Source organism: Lipotes vexillifer, unplaced genomic scaffold (genome assembly GCF_000442215.2).
Source record: "Lipotes vexillifer unplaced genomic scaffold, Lipotes_vexillifer_v1.1 scaffold382, whole genome shotgun sequence".
Taxonomy (NCBI): Eukaryota; Metazoa; Chordata; class Mammalia; order Artiodactyla; family Lipotidae; genus Lipotes; species Lipotes vexillifer.
The window spans coordinates 5658134-5681299 of record NW_006780611.1 but is presented as its reverse complement, the minus strand read 5'-3'; the positions used below and the strand labels follow the sequence as shown (position 1 = coordinate 5681299).

General features: G+C 58.8%; 1 protein-coding gene across 1 annotated transcript in view; it reads right to left on the bottom strand.

Moving 5' to 3' along the window:
* Positions 1-22931, bottom strand: part of SULT4A1 (sulfotransferase family 4A member 1) — a 31453-nt gene extending 8522 nt beyond the window's left edge. Inside the window, exons 1-4 of the mRNA XM_007453931.1 lie at positions 22763-22931; positions 4477-4607; positions 3146-3227; positions 1828-1953 (exon numbers count right to left, since the gene is read on the bottom strand). Of these exons, the coding sequence (XP_007453993.1) occupies positions 1828-1953; positions 3146-3227; positions 4477-4607; positions 22763-22931 (508 nt within the window). The remainder of the gene's footprint in view (positions 1-1827; positions 1954-3145; positions 3228-4476; positions 4608-22762) is intronic.
* Between the last annotated feature and the right edge of the window lie 235 nt (positions 22932-23166).

The following is a 23166-nucleotide window of genomic DNA, read 5'->3' as shown; positions in this document are numbered from 1 at the left end:
GGGGGGGTGACTCGGGGACAGCGAGGACGTGAGGACAGGGCTGCTCGCACGGGGACAGGGGTGACAGGACAGTGTCACACACAGGGCCTCCTCCACCCCGCTCCTGTCCCCCAGGCACATGGCTCCAGGGCCCCCCAGCCCTGCAGTGCGCAGGTCACGACCCCCAACACAGGGCTGGGGCAGCGTGTCCTCGCTCTGTTAGCGAACAGCATCATCTCACGGCCCCTTCCGCACTTCATCCTTCAAGTTCTTCAGAACCTCGGACAGAGAAGGCAAAGCCCCTGGAGAGCCGGATCGGGCGGGAGCACAGAGAATAAACAGGACTGGGGAGGCTAAGTACACAGGTGCAGAGGCTTTGGCGGCACCACAGCCAGCGCGTGCAGCCTTGAACTTCAGTGCCGGACAGTGCTGTGACCTTCACGGCGCAGAGAGGCCTGTACTAGGCAACTTATAACGGCTCTGGCCCGAGCAGGAGGCTTTCAGCCCTGCACCACAAGGCAGTCTGCACTTGGGGGACACCGCTATCTACGACAGTGTTGTCCCCATGCAGGTGACCGCTTCTATAAAGGCAGGGGTGCAAAGTGGGGCTCAGAAATGCGGCTTTGGGAACCCCAGGAGTGGCTTGCTCCAGGCAGACCCCGAGGGGCCTGAGCCAGGCGGTGGGTGGGCTGGGGGGAAGGGAGGCTGGACAGAGGCCTTCAGCAGGTGCCAGGGGCCTTAGGGCACAGCCGCTGGGGCCACCGACGCCTGTCCCCTCCCACCCGGGCCCCCCCCCCAGGCCCAGCTGAAGCAAAGACTCAAGGGTAGGGAAGAGAGGGCCTTCAGGGGTGCGGGCGGCGCAACAGGGAGGACCTGGCCTTCAGCCAGGCTCGGGAGGCAGCTCCAGTCGGGCCACCCATTTAAATTTGGGGCGCTGTACTCCTGGACCGCCATTATGCACCTTACCCCACCCCTGTCCCATGACCTCACCGCAGAACCCCTGACTGGGTGGGACAACAAATGGACAGCGAGGCTGAAGGTTACTTGAGCTGGGAAATAAAGCAGGAAGTGTATCTTTACACTCCTCGGGTGCAGAGGAGTCTGGGTGCAGGTTTAATTAACAGGTACGTAAGACCCATTTCAAAACCCTCCTGGGCGCAAACTCTAAACAGAAGGGTGCTCAGAGAAGCCAGGGTTGGCGATGGGGGAGCCACCTCGGGGGTGCGGGGAACAGAACCGCAGTGAGGAGCTGCCAGCCCCACTGCCAAGGGGACGGCTCCCTCCCTGGCCCACTGCCTGGCCCACTCCGCCCCGCGGAGAGGCGACGTGGAAGGGCCCTGGCTCGCTCGGCCCCAGCTCGCCCCTCTCCCCTGGGAACAGGCGCCCTGCCCAGAGCACTGCCTTCCCCCTCCCCCGAAGTGCACCCTGCCTGTCACACGGGCCTGGGGCTGGGGGCCAAGCCTGACCCTCAAGTCCAGCTAAAGGCCCACAGGGCTCTCACGTGAAGCCACAGCCTCCACTCTGGCCTCGGGCACCGGTAACGGCCGTATCCGGGCCACCGTTTTCTCTGCTCGGAATCCAGGCAGGAAGAGGGGTGCTTCTAACTGGGGAACTTCTCGGAAGCCCGAGGGTGTGGCGAGAGAGAAGGGCTTCAGCATCGGACACCCACCCTGTCCGGCACTAGCTCGACCTCGGACAAGCTTCCTGGCAGCCCTCAGCCCCAGCTCCTCTGCCCGCCAGCGGGAAAGCAGGCCACCCCACGGTTACCGAACTGGGGGCGCCACGAAGGACACGCGGGTGCTCCGCGAGCAGTGGGCACCCGCGCCGTAACATCACACGGACACTTACACTTGTCGTTCACGAACCTCCGGCAGAACTCCTGGAATGTGCCTCGGTAGCTCATGGTCCGCAGGGAGCGGTGGAACTGGTAATAGGACACCACCAGGTCCTTGGGGTTCCGGGCCATGTATATGAAGGGGGGGGGGGGGGGGCAGAGGGACGGACGAGGTCAGTCTGCGATCCTCCGTCCCAGGCAGGCCGCCCTGTGCAGGTTCCACTGACCTACAACCCACTCTTCTGACCCCGTTTCCAACAGCAAAGTCAGCCCCCCGTGCACCAAGGCCAAACGCTTTTTCTCTATTATTCTGTCTCAACAGAGATGCACTCCTGTCCACGCAAGAGCATCGCAGCTAGGACAACTGCTTGAGTGTTTTAGTATATTTCTGTTCTCTAGCGCTCCTTTTTTGTTTTTAATCGAGATATAGTTGCTGTACAATATTATATAAGTTACAGGTGTACGATATAGTGATTCACAACTTTTAAAGGTTATATTCCATTTACAGCTATTATAAAATATTGGCTATACTCCCCATGTTGTACAATATATCCTTGTAGCTTATTTTATACATAATAGTTTGTATTTCTTAATCCCCTCCCCCTATCCTGCCCCTCCCCGCTTCCCTCTCCCCACTGGTAACCACTAGTTTGTTTTCTGTATCTGTGAGTCTGCTGCTTTTTTTATTATACTCACTAGTTTGTTGTATTTTTTTTAGATTCCACATAAAAGTGATATCAAACAGTATTTCTCTATCTCTGTCTGACTTAGCATAATGCTCTCCAAGTCCATCCATGTTGCTACAAATGGCAAAATTTTGTTCTTTCTTATGGCTGAGTAATATTCCGTTGTATACGTAAACCACACCTCCTTTATCCATTCATCCGTTGTTGAATACTCAGACTGCTTCCATGTCTCGGCTATTGTAAACAGTGCTGCTGTGAACACTGGGCTGTCTCTAGCGCTACTTTAAAATCAGCGGAAGACAGAAAACTTACAGTCCTGACCCTGGTGATGAGAATTACAGGCCTCATACGTCTAATGCAGTTGAGAAAAAAGGAAAAAAAAATCAGAGACAGTGAAAGCAGCCATGAGTCCTCAGGCCTTCAATGGGCAGAGGCTGGGCTCTCGCTGGTCAAGTTCAGCTGTGAGGAAAAGCGAAAGTGAGAAGCGTGGATAAAATGCTAGAGACACGGGGTCAAGGACAGCCTCTCCAGCGCTCTTAGCACACCGAGGTTGTCTGGGAACTTGGGCCTGTGACAGACCACCGTTTGGACTGGCACGTGGGCCTCTGGTTCCGGGAGCAGCAGGGAGCGGTGGGGCGCGGAGTTACCTTGGAGTCGCCGCTGTGGAGGTCTGAGGGCAGGAAGCGGTAAGGGAGGTGGCTTTTGATGAGACGGGGGGACGTCAGCTCCTGCAGCAGGGCAGAGGGGAGGCGCTCAGAGGACACGCGCCCTTTCTCTGGGGCCCAGGTGGACGGGGCCACAGACGAGTCAGGACTGGCACCACCTGCACCCTGAACAACCTTCTCACCTGAGACAGGACCCCCCAGCCCCGCCCAGGCTGGACCCTGGGGGCAGACACGGGCCGACGCGGTCCCCGTCCTCGGCCCCCGTGGCCTTAGTCACAGTGTACCGCCAGGGGTAGACGCTCAGAGGACGTGGGCCGCGATGGCAGTCCGGAGTCAGCCTCAGCACAGAACCCCTGCGGCTCCTGGACCGGCCCAGCCCCTCCCTCGGCCAGCGTTCCGCTCCCGGGCACTGACTCAGACGTGACCCCCACTCCCTGAGGGGCCTGGCCCCGTCCCACTTTGCTCCCGTCTGGCGTGGTCACCCTTCAACCACTAGGACTCTCGGTTTTCCTGTCCTGGGGGGGTCCCTCACTGGGATCTCAGCTCTGCGAGGGCTGTGACATCACGGTCAGTTCAGTCCTCGGCGGGACCCCAAAGCCAAGAGCAGGGCAGCCCATGGCAGGGGCCCACACAGCTCTACTGGAAGGCTCAGCAGTGGGTCAACACGGGCTGCAGCACCGTGGCGGGCACAGGGGCGGGAGGGGCTGGACGCAGGTGGGCCAACGCTGGAGGCTGGGGTGCAGAGACCGGCTTATGCGGGACAACGACCTGGCGGTGGGGGGCATTCTCAGAGCTTATTTCAGGCTGCTCGTCTAGTGGGAGAAGGGACAGGCGGGCCACGCAGGAAATGAGGCCTGAACGAAGAGGTGGCAGAGGGGAGGATGGAGAGAAAAAACTCCAGATCTGTCTGAGGGGTAGAAAGGATGGGACTTGGGAATAATGTTTTTTTCACTCTTGACACCAAATGTTCGATGCAGACACATCCCACCCAGCCCCCTCAACAGATGGGATGAGCCACAGTGGGAGGCCCCTCACCCCTACACTCCCCCCCATCTCCCCTACTCCTGGCATCTGCCTCCTTTCCCCCTCCAAGCCACTCACGTCACCCACTGGTTCAGTTCCAGGGTCACTGCCACTGGCTCAGGCCCATCAGTCCCCCCCCGCCAGCTACCTGGGGGTCCCGGGAGCTCGCTGCTCTCCCTCCAGCCACGAGGCCCCCAGGAACCCCTCAGGAGCAATCGTCACTCAGGGTGCAACCGTGGAAAGGCCCCAAGGGGGTCATGTGGGCTGCTGCCACCCGCCCAGAGCCCACCTTGATGATGTCCAGGCCCGGCTGTGGGTACTCCAGGACCGGGAGCTGCTCGTCGATGTTCATCAAGCCGATCTCATCAGGGTCGGCCCCCTGGCTCACCAAATAGACCACCTCCTGCAGCAAGCTGGTGCCTGGAGGGAGAGAAGCCCAGTGAGGGGTGCCCAGAGGAAGCCCAAGGGCCAGCCCCACTCTCAGGTCAGCGCTTGCCGCTCAGAAAAAGGGCTGAAGGGCCGCAGAGCTGGGGCGCGTGCAGCGTCCCAGGAGTGCCTCGAGTCTAGTGGAAGAACACCGGCCTAGGCGTGAGACCTTGGCCCGAATGCCACCTCTTGGGGTGACCGCGGGTGAGCCAGGTTTTCTGAGCTCCTGTTTTCTTGGCACTAAACGCAGGCAGGAGATTTCTCAAGGCTGTTGTGAGGAGTGAACAGGACACACAGTACCTGCCTCCCCAGGGCTCGAGGACTGTCATGAACGGACGATTCTCTGTCCTGGGTTTCCAGAAGGTGAATTTTCACTTACCCAGGAGTGATGAAGGTCCAGGGGAATGACTCGCCAGCCAATAATGATTTACAATGAAAACTATGTCTACTGGTACCTGCTAAAGTGAAACACAGCTATGCCCTGTGACCGGAGAAATGTACAAGACAACACCGACAGACACACACCGGAACGACCCTGCAGTGTGACTCAGAAGAGCAAACCTTGGAAACATCGGTCAGCAGCAGAATGAATGAATGAGCCAGGATACTCAGACAATGGGACACTTAGGCAGCAGTGGAAACCAGACGCCAAAGGGCATCTGCTGTGTGATTCTGCATGTCCCCATTCCTACTGGGTTCCGGAACGGGGAAGTAAGCTGCAGCGACAGAGGTGAAGACAGGGCTTCTCTGGGGGAAGCTTATCGACTCAAAGAGGACATGAAGGAGTTTCTGGGCTGCCGGGATGGCTCTCTACCTTGGTCTGGTGGCAGTTACATGGAAGTATGAACACACAAGGCATAATTCAATTCAAAGGAAACACCACCTGTCTGCCCAGCGCTGTGGTCAGCAGAACCTGCTCCCCGAGAAAGACGGAGGGGGTCCAGCCAGCATGGAGATGGGACAACTCAGCCCAGTGACACCCCAGACCCTCAAAGACGGAGAGAGGCCCTCCAGGGAACAGGTGCCCTCGTGTGTGTCGAGGGCACCTCCCCCACCCGTGGGGCCGCGGCTGCAGCCCTGCCCGCCAACTCCTTCCTCTCAGACCACCCCACGGGCTGTCCCAGCAAGGCGGCTTGGACAGGTCCCCCATCCAGATTCGAGAACAGCCCTTCTGTGCCTTATGAACAGCGAATTTCAGATTCAGGGTGGATGGCTCCCAGCCTAGACCCTTCTGCAGCTTCCCAGTGTCCATACACTGGAGTCCGGTGGTCCCTTCACCCGTTCTCTGCACCAGCCCCCTGGGGTGCGGATTCCCCTCCCCGGGAGGCCCCCTGCTGGCCCTCACCCCGCAGCCCGTGCACAGCGGCTTCAAGTCGTCTCCACCAGCAAGCTGGCTTTCCCGGACCCCCACGTCCCCCATTACTCATCCTCTCCCAGCGCGAATTGCTTACGACGCTCCCAGTTACCACACCGACTGCACAGCCTCACTCCAGGGCCGACAGCGCCGTCTCCCCGCCAACACCCCCGGGGCCCGGCACACAGCACACGGCAGGCAAACCCAACATCTCAGCATCTGTGCAGGAAGGAAAAGCAGGGGCCTGGGTCGGGACACACAGTGGGCCGACCCCACAAGGGCAGAGCCCCAGCGGCACCCCGGGGTGGCAGGGAGGGAGCCCGGGGAGAAAGGCGGCGCTCTGCGCTCCCCCAGCCCTTGCGCGGCCCCACTCCGTCCAGGCTTTCAGCTCCACTCCAGGGCCTCAGCCAGCCAGGGCCTGCCCGGTCATCACCCCATCTGACCCCCCAGAAGAGACACGCTGTCCAGGTCCTCCTCCCCAACCACTCTGGTCCCTTTGCTTCGGGGGAATCGGTCTCTGCTGCTGATTCCTCATCTCCCCGCGCCCCCTGAAAGTGCTGCCCCCTCGTCTCCCAGCTGCACACACTCCCCCCGGGGCCTCGAGCAGCCCCACCCCGAAGGTCAGCTCCACGCTGACCCCCGCACACAACGGCCCACGTGGAACCTGCCGCCCAGCGCCCCGCCGGACCAGGTGCCCCTGCCTCCTGCCCCCCCAAAGCCCGCCTTGCCCACCTACCATCAAGGTGAGCGCAGAGCCGACCCTTCCATCGGGGGCGCTGCTGGAGGCCCCGCAGCCCTCTGCCCGGCTCACCCTCCTTTCAGTCCAACAAAAGCAGCCAGGACCACCCAACCATCCCAGCAGGGACCTCCGAGGGCACCCCGTCCCTCTTAGGACCCCGCACCTCCGAGGACCCTCCGAGGAGTACAGCAAGGTCTTCAACTTGGCCTGCAGGCCTGCCGGCCACACTCCACACCCCATGCCCGGCACCTCTCTACCTGCCTCTCTCCCTTTCCCAAGCTCCTACCGGCCTCCTGGCTGGTCCCGTGCCCGGAGCCCTTTCCTCACTCCCTCAGGTCCTTCAGGTGTGAGCGCTCCCCTGCCCAGCCACATGACGAGCACCCTTCGCCCTGCCCCGGTCCCCAATGCAGCGACAGTCTGGGAACAGCCTGCACGGTCCTCTGTGTACTCCTACCCCGCCGCCCTCCACAGGGCACGAGCGGTTTTGTCTGGCTCTTTGCCGGGAGAGCCAGCACATGGCCAGGCTCAGTTCACCTTTTCTGAATGCACGAACAAACCCTGGGTTTGTTCAACGGGATATGTCAATCAAGGAAGACTTCTTGAGGAGACAGCTTTGCAGCAAAGGCCCTGAAGGAAGAAAGTGGTGTGCCGGCTCTTCAACCAGAAAGAACTTCTGTCCATCAACCACAGGACCCTCACACCAACCTGAGAGGTGGGGACCACCTCCCCCATTTACAGATGAGGCTCCTGAGGCCTAACTGTGCCCAAGGTTACAGAGCCTGCCCGCTCCTGCTGGTGAGGCCCGTCCACCCGGCAGCTCAGGGCAGCTGCACTGGGCGGGTCCGTGCGCTTAGAAATAGGACTGTGCGAAGAGTTTCCACCAAAATAGGCCTCTCCCAGGGAGGTCCTCAGGACGCCCACCCCTGCAGCCCCTGCAAGTAATGACCCAGACAGACCTCGTTAGTATGTCTTACATCAATATCGACATGTCAGTTCCACAAGCTCCATCCGCGCCTCCATTAAATATCTGCACTGGAAGACCCGCCTCGCTAGAGCCCACAGGAGGCGCTCCACCTGCGAGGCTGCGCAGGGCAGAGGGAGGGTTTACAAGCACCCCCGCATGAACAAGGAAGCTCAGAGATCAGGTTCCAGTGCAAGGTCACAGAGCTGGAAAGGGCAGCGCTGCCCCGGAGGGGGAGCCCACTTCCCCACCTCCCTACGCGGCCTCCCCAGCACCCCTGGGGGAGAGGGGACGGGTGAAGGGTCCTGTGCGAGGTCCGTCACGTTGCTGCAGCAGGACGCTGGGGGCCTCCCCTCCCACAGGTGCGGGCGAAGCGGGGCCTCAGCCCCCACCCCACCATCCCCCTGCATCCGACTCCCCCGGGGAGAGGCGCCCGGGAGGCCAGCCCGCCGCCCAGCAAGTCCGAGGTGAGGCGGGACACAGCCAGGCTTTCAACCCGGGAACACACAGGGCTGCCGGGTGGGTGGGACCGCCTGGTGGGGAATAACACAAGCCACACGCTTTCCAACAGCTCATTTTCAACTCAACAGACGTGATGCAATCCTTCCCAGACGTGCTTCTCAGCAGCTGACAGCAGTGAAATCACTCCCGGGTGGCACCTCAGCGTCGGCAGTGACTCTGACACCAGACCTCTGAGGCCAAGGCCCATAGGAAACCACTGGGGTTCTGGTCGGAACTCCCCGGGGATCCAGAGTCCAGTCCGACCTGCCACAAGGCTGGGGTGGAGCCCCTCAAAATTCCCACCAGAACTCTGGGGACGGGGGACCAGCACTCTAGGGTCAGAACCAATCAGAACTGAGCCCCCGACCACCAGGATCCCGGAGCTGGAACCCTTTGAAATTCTTTTTATTATTATTATTATTTATTTTCAGCTGTGTTGGGTCTTTGTTGCGGTGCGCGGGCTTCTCACTGAGGTGGCTTCTCTTGTTGCGGAGCGCAGGCTCTAGGCGCGCGGGCTCAGTAGTTGTGGCACGCGGGCTCAGTAGTTGTGGCTCGCGGGCTCTAGAGCGCAGGCTCAGTAGTTGTGACGCACGGGCTTAGTTGCTCCGCGGCATGTGGGATCTTCCCGGACCAGGGCTCGAACCCATGTCCCCTGCATTGGGAGGTGGACTCTTAACCACTGGTCACCAGGAAAGTCCTGGAATTCTTTTATTTTCACTTTTATTATTTACCAAAGTCACACGTGTACCTAGTTTAAAGTCAAAAGACTCAGGACAGAAAATCCAGTTCCCCTGCGCACACCCCACTCCCACGTCCAGAGCAAACCCTCGCTGATTCTTCCCTTACCCTCAGGTTTCTGACGTGCTGACATCATTGTTTCGCGATCTGTATGTTTTGATGGGCTACTGATTTCTGACTGAGCAAGACAACGACCCAGCCACGTTCCCTCCTGCAGGCTTCCCTCCCCCGACACGGTCCCGGGACAATTTTCAGTCTAATTCAAAGTACACCATGTAGTGATTATACTGCCTTTTTTGCACAAGATTTTGTGTTTCCTTCGCTTGCTTGCTTAGTGTTCTATGTACCTATTAATAATTCCTTCCCCAGCTCTGTGGCAAACCCTCTCCATACGGCCAAATGCAGGAGGTATGCTCTAGTCCCATTTATCTCTTGGGGTGGTGCCCCTGCCCCGCAGCGCCCCACGACTGTCTTCCTGCAATCTCCCTCGGGCTGGATGGACTGCGTCCTTGACCCGTGCGCCCCCCGCTGGTGTCCGTGCACACGGTGGCAGAGTCCACCCCGAGCTGCCTCCTGACCGTGACAACTGTGTGGGACGGTATGTGACTACAAGCGCCTGTTTCTACCTCGCTCGGGACCGGCAGTTGGGCTGGGTATGGAATTCCAGGCTGGGGACCACGTCCCCTCAGAACGCTGAATGCACTGTTCCCGTGGTCCAGCTGCCAATGCTGCCTCAAGAACTCTGAGGTCCTCCGTTCCTAGTCCTTTGAACGTGGCCGTTCTTATTATCTCGGGAAGCTTTGCAATCTTCTCTGTGTCTCAGGGTTGAAATTTCACAGTTAAGCGCTCCAGCAGGGTCTCTTACTCAATCGCGGCGCCTGGGGGCACACTCAGACACTCCCTCCTGCAGTTCTGGAAATGCTGGTCTCAGTAACTTTCTCTCCCCCACATTCTCCCTGTTCTCTTCTTCTGCGACTCTGAGATCTTCCACGTTTTCTTCTCTTTTTGCCCCATTTGCCATCAGTTTGTACAAATTTTTGCTCTACTTTCTGGGATGCTTCCTCTGCTTGACCACCCAAACCTCGCAACTGAGTTTTTAAAATTTCAAATACGATACCTGCCTTCACTCTCTGACGATATTACAGAGTTAGGAGTGCAGGTGGTAGCGCTTCCCTGGTGGTGCACTGGTTAGGAATCCGCCTGCCAATGCAGGGGACACGGGTTCGATCCCTGCTCCGGGAAGATCCCACATGCCGTGGAGCAACTAAGCCCATGAGCCACAACTACTGAGCCTGCGCTCTAGAGCCCACAAGCCACAACTAATGAGCCCGTGTGCCACAACTACTGAAACTCACATGCCTAGAGCCCGTGCTCTGCAACAAGAGAAGCCACCACAATGAGAAGCCCGCACACTGCAGTGAAGAGCAGCCCTTGCTCGCCGCAACTAGAGAAAGCCTGCGCACAGTAACCAAGACCCAATGCACCAAATTAATTAATTAATTATTTTTTTAAAAAAACCAATCATGGCCCCACATACTAGGGATTTGCAACTAGAAGCAGAATTTAAAAAAAAACAAAGGAGTGCAGGTGGTGTTTTGTTTTTTAGGTTTTCTTCTGCTCTGTACGTTGTCTTTGATTCCTCCAAGCTCCTTTTGCTGCTTTTTGTTTTGTTCTGTATTTGCAGGTCTCTGTCCTTCACATTGGAGACGTTAAGATCTGAAGACCTTGAGTCCATCCACAGGTTAAGAACGAGCCACTGGACGCAATCATCTGCGTCCAGGCTTGTCCGGGACAAGGCTTGTTGACTGCAGGGCTTCATGTGTCTGTAAACACAGCCCAGCCTGGGTGCCCTCACACCTGAGATGGGAGATGCCCACACGCAAGTATTTGTAAGTCTTTTCTTTGGGGTCAGTTTCTCCAGAGAAGATGCCTCCACTCTCTGCCCTGGGGGACCACAGGCATCCCAGAAGCCAAGGAGGGGAGGGCGCTGGGAACCTCCCTTTCAAGCCTGTAGCTTTCATTCGACCCCCATTTCCAACTCAGCACTGTACCCCAGCCTGTAGCTCTGCGTGGCATCCCCAAGCCCACAGCTTCTCTGGATCAACTTCCCCCAAAGAAACCCGTCTTTGCAACAGCTGCCTGCTCTCAGCCACCGCGTATCACGGCGGCCACCCTGAGGGGCCAGGTGCATGATTCCTGGGGCCCTGCAGCGGAGGGGTTCACATGCCGGCTGCCCTGCCCTCTGCTGGCACCAGGTTCTCTACCTGCTAAGCCAGCTAACACTGAGCCGCCACATCCGAGCTTCCAAACAGTCACCACCTCTCCTTCTCCCTGGGAGGAGGGTCTCAGGGCTTCCTACTCCTCGATCGTCACGCAGTGAGGTTTGAAGAGGAGGTGGTGACGAGCAGGCGTGCCCCACGGGCACTCTGCAGTCAAGGTGTCACAGCCGGGGTCAGTCCAGCTCCCTCAGAAGCAGCAACAGCTGCGCACCTGAAGCTGCAGCCCACGGAGCTGCCAAACCAGCCGGGCCTGGGGTCCTGCAGGCCCCTCACCAGGGGTGGGACGTGCTAACCCGACAGACACTGAGAAGGCCTCCAGGACACGCCCCTTGGAAAGGAAGGAGCAAAGGGAGCCGCTCTCCTTGAGCACCTCCCCGTCCTGGGAACATTCACAGGGGCTGTCTCAGCTCCCGAGACAATCCTGACAGGGGACACGGAGCCCAACAAGGACGGGCACAGCTCCCGTCTCAGGCTGCAGTGGACGGGAACCGGGACAAGAGGCCCACGCTGGCTCACACGAGGCGCCCTGCAGGCCCCCAGGGACAGCCGAGGACGGGTGCTCAGCGTGCCAGGCGCTGTGCCAGGAGCTCACACGGCCCCTCCCCATCTGAGCCACACAGGCCGCTCAGCGGCCTCTGCCGCCACGTCTCACACGCGACAAAGCAGGCTTGGAGGCGAACCGCCTGGGGCCACAGACGCGAGTGGGCCGTGAACCCAGGACCCAGAACAGTCTGACTCCAGAACCAGAGTGCTTCGACGCACCACACCACACGCACGCACGCACACCATGCCCATGTGGCCCCCACACACATATACACAGACACCACACGCATGCAGCACGCACACACACACACAGACGCCACACCCATATACCATACACACACCACACACACGCACACAAACACACACGCACCCCACACACATATACACACACACACCACACACGGCTCACAAAGCAAGTGGGCAGCAAAACCAAGGCCACAAGCCACACGTTCTCATTTCCAGGCTAAAGCTCTAACCTCAGACCCCACCACTTCCCAGCTGGGGATGGAGCGAGGGTGAGGCAGAGGGAGGCGGGGCTGTGGACCCTGGAAAGTGAGGCTGGCCTGTGCTCTGGGCCCTCCCTGCTGGACACAGAGGGGAAACAGACTTGGCCACTGGGTGTGACTGTCCCTCCTGTGGGGCGATGCCAGATGCTGTGACACAGCTGGACCGACAGCCAGGTGGCGAGGCTGCCCATCCCCAGACAGCCCTGGCTGCCGCAGTCCCTGCTGCTGAGGCCTGGCAGTCTGGGGCCCACATTCCCAGCCCCGCTCTGCAGCGACTGTGGGGGCCTGACAAAGTCACCAGGCTCCAGCCTCCAGTTTCCTTAGGGTGAAATTCTCCCGGGCCTTGAGCTCTCGGGTTCCTGGGTTCAGACACGTGGACACACACTCAGGACCCCACACACAGCCCCCTACCGAGAGGCTGCCAACCCCTCAGGCAGAGCGGGTGGCTCCCCCAGGAGGGAGAGGCTCCACCTCCAGGAGGGTCTGGGAAAGTCTGGGAAGGCTCCTCTTAAACAGCAGACTTCGACCCGGGACCCGAAGGACAGGAGCACAGACCAGCGAGATGCAGCGCGTCAGGGAGGGGCCGGGGGTACAGCAGTAGGAGCCCCAGTTCTCCACCCTGCCCCACCCACACTGTCTGCCCTGAGACTTCACAGCCCCTCCCAGAAGAGGGTCCCCACGATCGCGGGCACGGCAGGGACTGGCTGTAGCCAGGGAGGCGAAGGCACAGAGCTTTGCACGCTCCCACTTGCTCTTCTGTGCTTCTAGCATTGCCAAGGGAAGGACACTCCCAGGCTGGCCTCCTGGTCCCTCCAGGGACACCTGATGAGAACCGCCCCAGCCGCGACCAGCCTGCCACAGGGCCCCCAGGCAGCCCGCAGATGCATGGGCTGAGATCAGGACGGCGGACCCTGGGCCACAGTAATAACCGCTGTCTTTAGGTGCTGAGTCTGGGCGGTCTCTTACGCAGCCACGGGCAGAAAATGCTCCGGGTGGAGCCGAAACGAAAGAGAAGAAATGAAAATAAGGGCTAGCGGCGCATCAGGGCTTTCCACGCCCATCATCACATCCGGTCCTCCCAGCAGCCCAGTGAGACATCACCCCATCTGAAAAGGAGCACAGCACACCGAGACTCAGGAAGGCTGAGCGCCTTGCCCCAAATCGGATTCGGGCCTAGGTCATTACAACGCCTCCTCCAGCGGACCCTGTCAGCGCCCACCATACCCCCTCGGCGCCCTGAGCGTGGTGGGCAGACCCCACACGAGGAGCTCCTGCACCCGCTCTCCCTGGGCCCCAAGCACCCTCCACTGCTGGAAAGCGGGAGCTGACGGATGAGGCCCGGCCCCCACCTCTTGAGGGAGACCCCCGTGCTGTGCCCACCCGTCTCCCGAGGGCACCGCTCCTGGCTTCCTCTTTGCCGCACCTCCTGAGACCACCTCCCACCTCACTCCTCCATGCCGAGCCTCGCTTCCAGGTCTGCAGGCCGCAGGCTCACCCCCTCCTCGTGCCGGGCCTCACCCCTCCCATGGGGGAGGCAAGACCACGTGGGCACGAGCTTCAAGAGGCCACATCTGAAATCCCGGCTCGGCCGCTTCCTGAGGCCTGGACCCCAGGAAGACTCAGCCCGTCCCAGCAGGTCTGCCCGCCGCACCCCAGGGGAGGAGCGCCCACGGATCAAACGCCAGGACCCACGTGCTGGGGCCCCGGAGCCACCCCCGTGGGCTCTGCCCCCAGGACCCGGGCCTGCTTCTCCTCGGGCCTCAGTTCCTCACCTGATAAGGGACATCTCTGGCCGTGAGGCTCTGAGGATGACAGGACCCCCCCCCCCCCCCCCCCTGCGGGTCCACATCCTCCACTGGACCACTCCCCTCCAGGAGCCAAAATCCAACAAGAGGCCTGGAGACCCCAAAGGAACACAAGCAACCAGAGGAGGGCTGAGCTGCTTCTGGGCATCTCCAAGCAGGTGGGAGCGGGATCCACCCAGATGCAGGAAGCCAGGGCTGCCATTTCCCCCGTGGGCAGCAGGGGGCAGTGCTCGCTGCAGTGGGAGCCAGAGACCCACCAAGTTCAGTCCTCGCTCCTCCAACACCCTGTTGGATATTTCGTCCCTGCCCCCACTAGCCCCGGCACAGAGACGGGCCACCCTCTCAGCTCCCAGTCTGCTTGAGGCTTGAGAAGGATCAATGCAGACTCGAGCATCTGTGCCATCACCCAGACCACGGCCTGCCGCTGGTGGGAGTGGGGGGCCCAGGAGACCCTGGGCTCATCCCAGGCTGGGCTGAGCCTCACGAGAGCCACCTGGAAGCCCAAGCCTCTCTGGCTCTCCAGCCCCTCTGGAAATGACTTGTTTAGCTTCCGGAAAACCCCAGGAAGTCTGCAAAGCATGTTTCGGGGGCGCTTCTGCCTCCTGACGGCCCCTGCACTTGCCCTAACGTCCTCCAGAAGCCCCAGCTGGGTCCCCACCCCCTGCTAACAGCAGAGCATCACTCTGTCCAGACCCTGTCCGGCCCCCCAGAAGCTGCAGACACGGCCACCGCCTCACCTGACCATCAGGACAGCGGGAAGCAGTGGCGCCCCAGCCAGGGTGCAGACGGCCGGGAGGAGCGCGGCCCGACACTAACCGGCAACGGCCAGACAAGCTGCCAGACCCCACCTGACTCAAGTCCGTCAGAGAGCTGAAGCTGCGGGCAGCCAAGAGGCTGGAATCGCAGGAGGCCGGGCCAGGAGGAGGAGCCAGGCACCGTGCGTGCAGGAAAGAACAATCCGGGGGGAATTTCCACAAAGTGCAAAGGCTGACTGCAGGCTTGCAGAGCAAGAGACACAAGGAGAGAGTTGGCACCAAGCAGACTCTCCTCTGCAGACCTACTAGGTGCTCGTGAGAAAGAAGAGGGGTGGCAGGGTGGAGACAGCGTTCCTCAACATCATGGCTGCAGGAAAAGGAAAGAAACCTACTGGGACTTCTCCTCTATGGGAAGAACACATTAAGCCACTGGGGGAGGGGCAGCAAAACCTGTTACCCCCCAGGGCGCTGGTGAAGACCCAACGCGGCTGGAGACTGGGTGAAAGGAAAGAACTCTGCCCCTGCGGGAGAGGTAGGAACTTGCCCCTGGGCTCTGAGACCCCCAGATGCTGAAAGACGAACGTGAAACTCTTTCCTGCGCAAGACCCACCATCAAGGCAGAGCTGGCTGCCACTAAGGGGCATCACTGAGAAAGCCCTACCAAGACCCAGGAACCCAGAGCCTGCCTAAGGCTGCAGCTGGACCAGGTGACCGAGGACCTCCCCCTCAAAACCTTCCCCTCTCAGCCAGCAACAGAGCAACAAGAAACAGCAGTCCACCCCTGAGGTAGGGGACAGGGTGTGGGCAGAAACCCCTCTAAGACTCAGACCAAAAGCTGAGGGTAGGGCAGAAACACTGAGGAAAGACCCTCTGGAAACTCAGCTTCCCACGTGAAGCACAAGGTGATGCTATAGGAATTAAAACCAGTCGTCACTCAAGTGCCCAGAGGGACAACAGAACCCAAACACAGCCCTACTCCTACCAGACTGACTCACCACCTACACTGATGGCAAGAAAAGCCAGGCCCATTTCCAAGCATAAATACAACTGACTCCAATCTCTAGTGCGGGCACACTGTGTCCAGCATTCAATCAAAAAGTACTACACGTTAAGAAAAGGAAAGAAAAAAAATTTTTATACGTATATATATGTGTATATATATATATATATATATGTGTATATATATATCCCAGTCAAGAGACAAAACAATCAACAGAATCAGACTTTAAAATTAATCTGATTAAAATGTTAAAGGATTTCATGGAGAAGATGGACAAAATGCATAAACAGATGAATATTTCAGCAGAGAGATGGAAGCTACCAAAACAATGAGATACTAGAGGAAAAATAAAAACACAGTAACAGAAATACAGAATGCTTTCAGTGAGCTCATCAGTAGACCTGACACAGTGGAAGACTCAGTTAACACATTACTGACCGGGGGATTTTTGCAGAAACTAACGTCTGTGGCCATAATACACCGCTGGTCAAAAATGTGTTGACCTGAAGATTGGTCAACAGAAATTACCCAAGCTGAAACACAAGGAGATAAGAAGGGCGAAAAAATAGAATATACAAGAGCTATAGGATAGTATCAAACAATCTAACACATATGTAATTGTGTTACATATGAGAATTGTACATATACATTGAGAATTGTGTTCTCAAAAGAGAAGACAGAAGAAATATTCGTGGGGATAATGGCTGAGAATTCATCCAAAAGAAGGAAAGGCATCAAACCATAGATCCAGGAAGCTCAGAGAACCCCAAGCAGAATAAGCATCCCCCTCCCTGAAAAAATACATACCTAGACACATAATATTCAAGCGCTGAAAATCAAAGATAAAGAGAAAATCTTGAAGGCAACCGGGGAAAAAAAGGGCCATTCCAAAAGGAACAAAGAATCACAGCTGACTTTTCAACAGAAGCGATGCAAGCCAGGAGACAATGGAGTGGCAGCTCTAAAGTGCTGAAAGATAGGAGGGAGGCACGGGACGATGATGTTCAGTCCCACAATGAACAGATGAGAGGAGCTGGAAAACGGGAAGAGTCCTCATCAGGTAATCAGAGGGAAGGAAGAGGAGAGGAAGGGAGGGGAGGGGAGAGCACAGCAGACAGAGGGAGAAAGACTGGAGGCAAGAAGGAAGCAGGAGTGTTCAGACAGTCCTACGTGGCTGGTGAGAAAGGGGGCAGAACAGGTGAGATCAGACCACAAGACGAGGGGCTACAGAGTGGAGTTTACCGTTGACTGAAGGCAATGGGGAGGCAGTGAGGAGGTGGAACGAGGGGCTGCCCGAGGTCAGGTCTGTGTTTCTAAGAGGTCACTTCCGCTGCAGAGTGAAAGGTGAACCAAGGGGGGAGGCCACGCAATAGTCCAGGTCAGACAGGAAGAGTCCCACGACTGTCTCGAGGGCTGAGGGGGTAGACGGATCTGAGAGCTTTTATTGGGTGCAGGAGCCACAGAGGCAAGTAACAAAGTGCATGTGGGGGCGGTGGGTGGGGGAGTGCGGAGAAGTCGTCACTGTCTAGGAGGAACGAGAAGTGAGAAGCCCAGACGAGACCCTAGAGCTCAGAGTGGGGCCGGGCGTCTCTTCCTGTTCCACTGGTATCAGAAAGATGCTCCTCCCGGGGGCCCTGCTCCTTCCTCCAGAACCCTGTGGGTGCCTCTCGAGATTCTCTCTCCCAAGCCCCGTACAGCGATGAGAAGAGCGCTCCCCTGGCCAAGCCAGGCACTTGGACTTGCCCCCTCCTCCCCCAATTGCAAGCCCTCTTCACCATGTGCAAACATGCTGAGTAAGAGCAGAGGGAAGGAAGAGGGCGGACGGAGGGAGAGGGGAGACGAAGTCGGCAGTTGTCCTGCACAAACCTCCTGGTACCTCTTCAGGCGTCTGCACGCTCTCCCAGGGGCCGGGGAACTGAGCGCTGGGTTGGGGAGCGCTCATCACCCTGTGTCGCTGGAAGGGAGGGACGGTCACCCTGATCTTGGCACAAACGTGAGCTCGGGGTGGGTGACAAGTCCCTCCCTGAAACCTTGCAGGCTGCTTCCTGATCCGCATTTGAGACCAGCCTCCTCCCCAGAGACTGTGGGAAAGTGCAATGCGGTAACCGCATGTGAAAACCTGGGGAGCGTCTGGCACAGAATGGATGCTGGGTGGGCGCCGGTTCCCATCCCCACTGTCCCTCTGCCAGCTCTTCCTGTGACTGCTTCCCCTCCACCGTCTACAAGTGAAAACTGTACACTCACATGCCGATACCGCCCTTTCCCCTCACTGGGCCTGTTTCTATCCAAAAAAGGAAACAGTCGCCAGAACACGGGACCGTTCTGAGGCTCAAACAAGGGAGAGGGAGTAGCTGCGATTGGTAATCCCACCTGCCCTCATGGCCAGCTCCCTGCCCACCTCCTCCATGCAGGCCCCCAGCGATCCTCCTCCAGCCTGGGCCCCTGACCTCACCCTGGGAATGCCCACCCTGGCCTGTCAGACAGCTTTCGACATCAGGGGCCCGGCTTCCCAGTATCACTGCAAGCTCCTTGAGGACAGCATCACCTCATTCGTGACACTTCCCGAGACCCCCTCTCCTGGGCATGGTGACACACACAGTCAAAGAAAACGAAGAGCTCTTCCAGCCTGGGGCCTGTGGGCCTCCCCGCCCCAGGGTGTCTTAACATTTAAGACTTACATGAACCCATCAGGCCCAACCCTCTCATATTTCATGAGCAAACTGCAGTCGCACAGTGACAGGGCTAGAGCCGGCGCCAGATGCTACCCCCTCCCCAGCAGTGGTGCGCTGCTCCCGTCCTCATGAGTGACAGGAGAACGAGGATGCACTTCAAGACAGGTGGTAACCAAAAGGAAAGGAAAGTCAGGAGGTGGGCGCTCTGGCCGAGCCACGGAGCCTGTTCCAGAGCCAGTCTCCACGACCTTGGGGACCCCAGGGGCAGACACGAGACGTCTCCCAGACACAACTGGGTTCAACACTCAACATCCTGGGACCAAAGAGAACGGATGACGACCAACAAGCGACAATGAGAAGGGTCCCCCTCAGAGGGCACAATGGGCTCCCACTGCTGGCGTCGCGGTGTGAGCCAGCGCGAGGAGGGAAACAGCTGACATCCGTGCTGTGCAACACGAGAGCCACTAGCCATGCGGCTCCTGAGCTCGTGAAATGTGGCGACTGCCACCGGGGAACTGAATCTCTGATTTTATTTCATTTCAATTCATTAAACTTCAATACCCACCTGTGTCTAGAGGCTCCTATCAGACAGCACAGTCCTAACCTGTCACCAGAGCTCAAATGTCAGAAACAGAAAACAGTTCTAGAAGCAGTGGAGTGCTGGAAAAGAGCAGGATCCACTTATTACTACCTTTACCACCAGGCGTGAACCCCAGTTCCCCACCAGCGCCGGCAGGGCACACAAGCCACCCTGGGGCCACCTGCAAGTTCGCTAAGACCTCCTAGACTTGGGCACTGGAAAACCAAGGGGCCCCGTGGTCCCCTGCAAGGCAAGGAGGGGCCTCTGCCAGTCCTGACTACTCGCCCCAGTCCCAGCACCAACCACCCTGCAGCTGCCTGTCCCCCGGCAGACTGAGCGCTCACTGAGGGCAGGCACCAGATGGGACTCTGCTCTGCACGCCCGGCACCTAGGAACGCGTCTGGGCACCGCGGGTGCTCAGGGAGTGAAAGCTGGCATCAATAGCACGAGCCTTTCCTGTGCTTATGGTGCATCCGGGACGGGAAGGAGCCCTTGCCCATCATCTCACTCATCCTCACAGCCACCCGGCAAGGCGCTGAGGTGGTCTCTCCTATCCCCGAGGAAAGCCCAGCTCAGAGGGGTGATGCCATCTGTCCGGGGCCATCCAGCAGGTAAGTAGCACAGGTGTGTTCAAACCCAGGCCTTCCAGCTCCAAAGCCAGGCTCTTAATCTCCAAGCACCAGTGCCTCCTACAAATCCACTCCTGGTGGCGAGGAGAAGTGGGGGGAGGGAAGGGACGGGAAGGGAAGGGAAAGGAAGCGTGAACTGGGCCACCTGAAGTTCATGTGACTCAGAGCAGTGACAAAACCCCTAAAATCCCAAAGTGCCCTGAGACTTCCATCCCAAAGCGCACAAGAGAAGGTGGGAGCCTCCCTCCGCCTTGAGGCCCGAGTCTGGCTGCCCTCCTCTGGAGGGGAAGGGGCAAGGCGGGCTGCGGACCAGGGGACCTGACTAGACTGACTGTCCTTCAGCAGCTGTGTGACTCTGAGCAAGTTCCTGCCTTCCCTGAGCCTCTGGATTAACATGGCAGAGCACCTGGCACACGGGACTCGCCAAGGGGCCGCTTCATCGTTCCGAGGGCATCCCAGGTCCCATCGCAAAGTGTGAATGGCCTGTGTTCAAAGTAACAGTCCCTCCAAGGATCCCAGAGCCAGAGTCGCCTCTGCAACTATGCAATTTATGATGTGGATTTCACAGCAGGGGAAACAGGGGCTCAGAATCACCCAAGGGCAACGACTTGGGAGAACCCAGATCCTGCCCCCCCAGACTGCCCCTCCTGCTGCATCAGCTGCCACTGGAGATGACTTCCAGGGCCCTCCTCCTCTGGTTGAGAGAAAACCTTTCGGGCAGACTTTTGGGACCAATTCTTCAGTCCCCTTCGTGACCATTTCGTGTAATGAACTTTACAGGCAGTGTGGGTTGGGGGAATGGGGGATCTTCAGAAGCACTGGTTTCAGCTAGTGCAGGTCATCCTTCCTGAGAAAACTTCTCACCTATCCTGTCACCATCCCACAAACTGGATGAGAAGGATGGACTGGGCCAAGGTCGAGAACCAGGAAGAAAGCAAAGAAGGAACAGAAGATACTGGCCTACACAAAACCCAGGCCTCTGCTTCTCCTTTACTCCTGGGCTCGTGGTCAGCTCAAACAAGCCTCACACCGGCCACGTGAGCTTGAGCGCGTCACTTCACCTCCCAGAGGCTCCGTGCCCGACCTGTGCAAGGGGAGACCACCTCTGATCAGAGAGCTCTGAAGGGAGTTTGCTGTGATGACGAACACACACGGAGCGACAAAGCACGGCAGGTAGTCAGCTGTGCAGTTACTACTGTCATTTGCTCCTGGCTTTTACACAGAGTTCTAACAAGGGAGTTTTCAGGTTGCCCAGCCCTCAGGTAGAAGGTAAAAGATAAAAGGAGCAGGCAGGGAGCAGACGGACAAACAACGAGGGCCTGGAAAGGCTATAAGGTCTGTGGAAAAAATGTTTTACGTTTTAAAAAGGAGGCTCTCTGGGGCTCTGTGCAAAGGGACCCCACGCAAGGATCTCTGGCCACCGCTGGATTCTCCGTCACCAAAAGAAAGAGACACATGTTTACTCTCCTTGTGAAAAACTCTAGGATATGTTTTTGTTTGTCTCTGAAAGATGCAAGTTACAAACAAGATTTGAGTTTTGGTTACCTAGAAAACTTCCTTAAACCTACACCTCATTCCCCATCGAGGCGCCCAGAAAGAACCCCAGCAGGCCCCCAGTGCAGGGCCCCTCTAAAGGATCCCCCAGAAGCCCCAAGTACATGCTTTTCAACTAAGCTCTAAGCCTGGTCCTCCCCCAGCCTGCCAGCTACTTAACTTCTCACCCTCCATCTCCTTGCCATGAAATGGAGGGAGAACACGGAACCACAACTGCTCATCTGCAATTCCGAAATCCTCAAGAACACCCCAAACAAAGTTTCTCACAATTCATATGGAGGCAAACCCTGCCCTAAACTAACATGAGACAATTTTTAGTCTTTACTGATCCCACTTAACGTGAGGGTCCAAAGTACAGCCCCACCGCACCCAGCTGGGTAGCGGGGTGGTCTTACATGTAGGAATGGTATCTGTGGCTCTAAAATCCGGCCAATTCTGAATCCCCACACCGCCTTCCTTCCCTTCTTCCCAAGGATGGCTCAGCAGCACCTCCAGACTTTTCCCCACCCTCCACTGACAGCCCCTTCTCCAATCTTCCTCGGAGGACCGGGCGTACTCCTCGGGTGTCGGGGACCCTGCACAGCTGGGACAGCCACGTGTACAGCTCTTCCCGCAACCCACCACCCTGCTCCTCCAACACGACCTCCAGGCTGCCCCCCTCCACACCAGGCGTCAGACGCACTGCACTGTCTGGATTCAGGCGTCTCCCTGCCTCTCCAATTCAGCGGCAGCAATGGAAACCCGCAGGAAACAGGAAAGCTGCTTCTTTGCCCTACAAACCTCAGAAGGCAGTACACGATAATGTCTTAGATCAGGTCCCGGGCACAGACCAGCCTGGCTTTAAATCTCTGCTCTGCCACTCATCAGCTGTGTGACCTTGGGCAAGCAACTTCCCCTCTCTGAGCCTCAGTTCCTAGACTGTAAAGTGGGGATGATCACCTCTACCGTACACGGTTGTCATGAAAACGACACCAGCTAATGCTGGGAAATGTGAATGCCCTGGGTTCTGCCCCACACCAGGGTGATGGAGGCGGCGCTGAAACAAGGGAACACACCAGGCACGCATTCCGGGCACGGCCAGTCCCATCCCCCACCCGGTGCCCACGCAGGAAATGAGGGACGCACACAGCCCTGCTGCCCCTTTTATCCCCTTCCCCAGATCACCACCAGGACTCTGCACTCATCAAAGGCTGAACCGGGCCCAGGAACAGAGAGGTTAAGTGACTGTCCAAGGTCACACAGCCAGCTGGACAACGGGAGGGGAAGCAGGGAAGGGTGGTGGGCCTGGGCCTATCCTCCTGGCAGCTCCTGCCAAACTGGCTCCATCCCCACGGGACGCTAGCTGGCCATGGGCACCGGGGCCCACCTCCAAAGACTGGTTTCCCCAAACGCTGGCCGACCACCCCCCACCCCGCCCGGTCGGCTTCTGGGCACCGCGCCCTCGCCCTCCGCCCCCGACGGGAAGCCCCCGGCGCTGGCGCGTCGTCTACGCGGGCGCGCCGCAGAGCCGGGCGGGGTCTGCCCGGGGCTCACCGGACTTGGGGTAGGTGACGATCCACACGTCGCTGGGCCGCACCGGGAAGTTGGCGATCTCCTCCATCTTCCCGCGGCAGAAGGGCGGTAGCCGCACGCCGTGGAACTCGAAGTACTTGCTCTCGAACTCGCCCGGCGTGCTGGGGGTCTCGGCCTCGCTCTCCGCCATGCCGCCGCCGCCGCCGCCGCCGCCGCCGCCGCCGCCGCCGCCGCCGCCGCCGCCGCCCGGCCCCGCAGCCGCGCCGCCCGCTCCCGGCCCGCGCCCCTCACCCGCGCCCGCGCCCGCGCCCGCCACCCCCAGCCGCCGCGCGGCGCTCTGCAGGCGTGACGTCACGGCGCCGCCCGGCCCGCGCCCCGCCCCAACCGGCGCTGGCGAAGGCACTCCGTGGCCGTGACGTCACGAC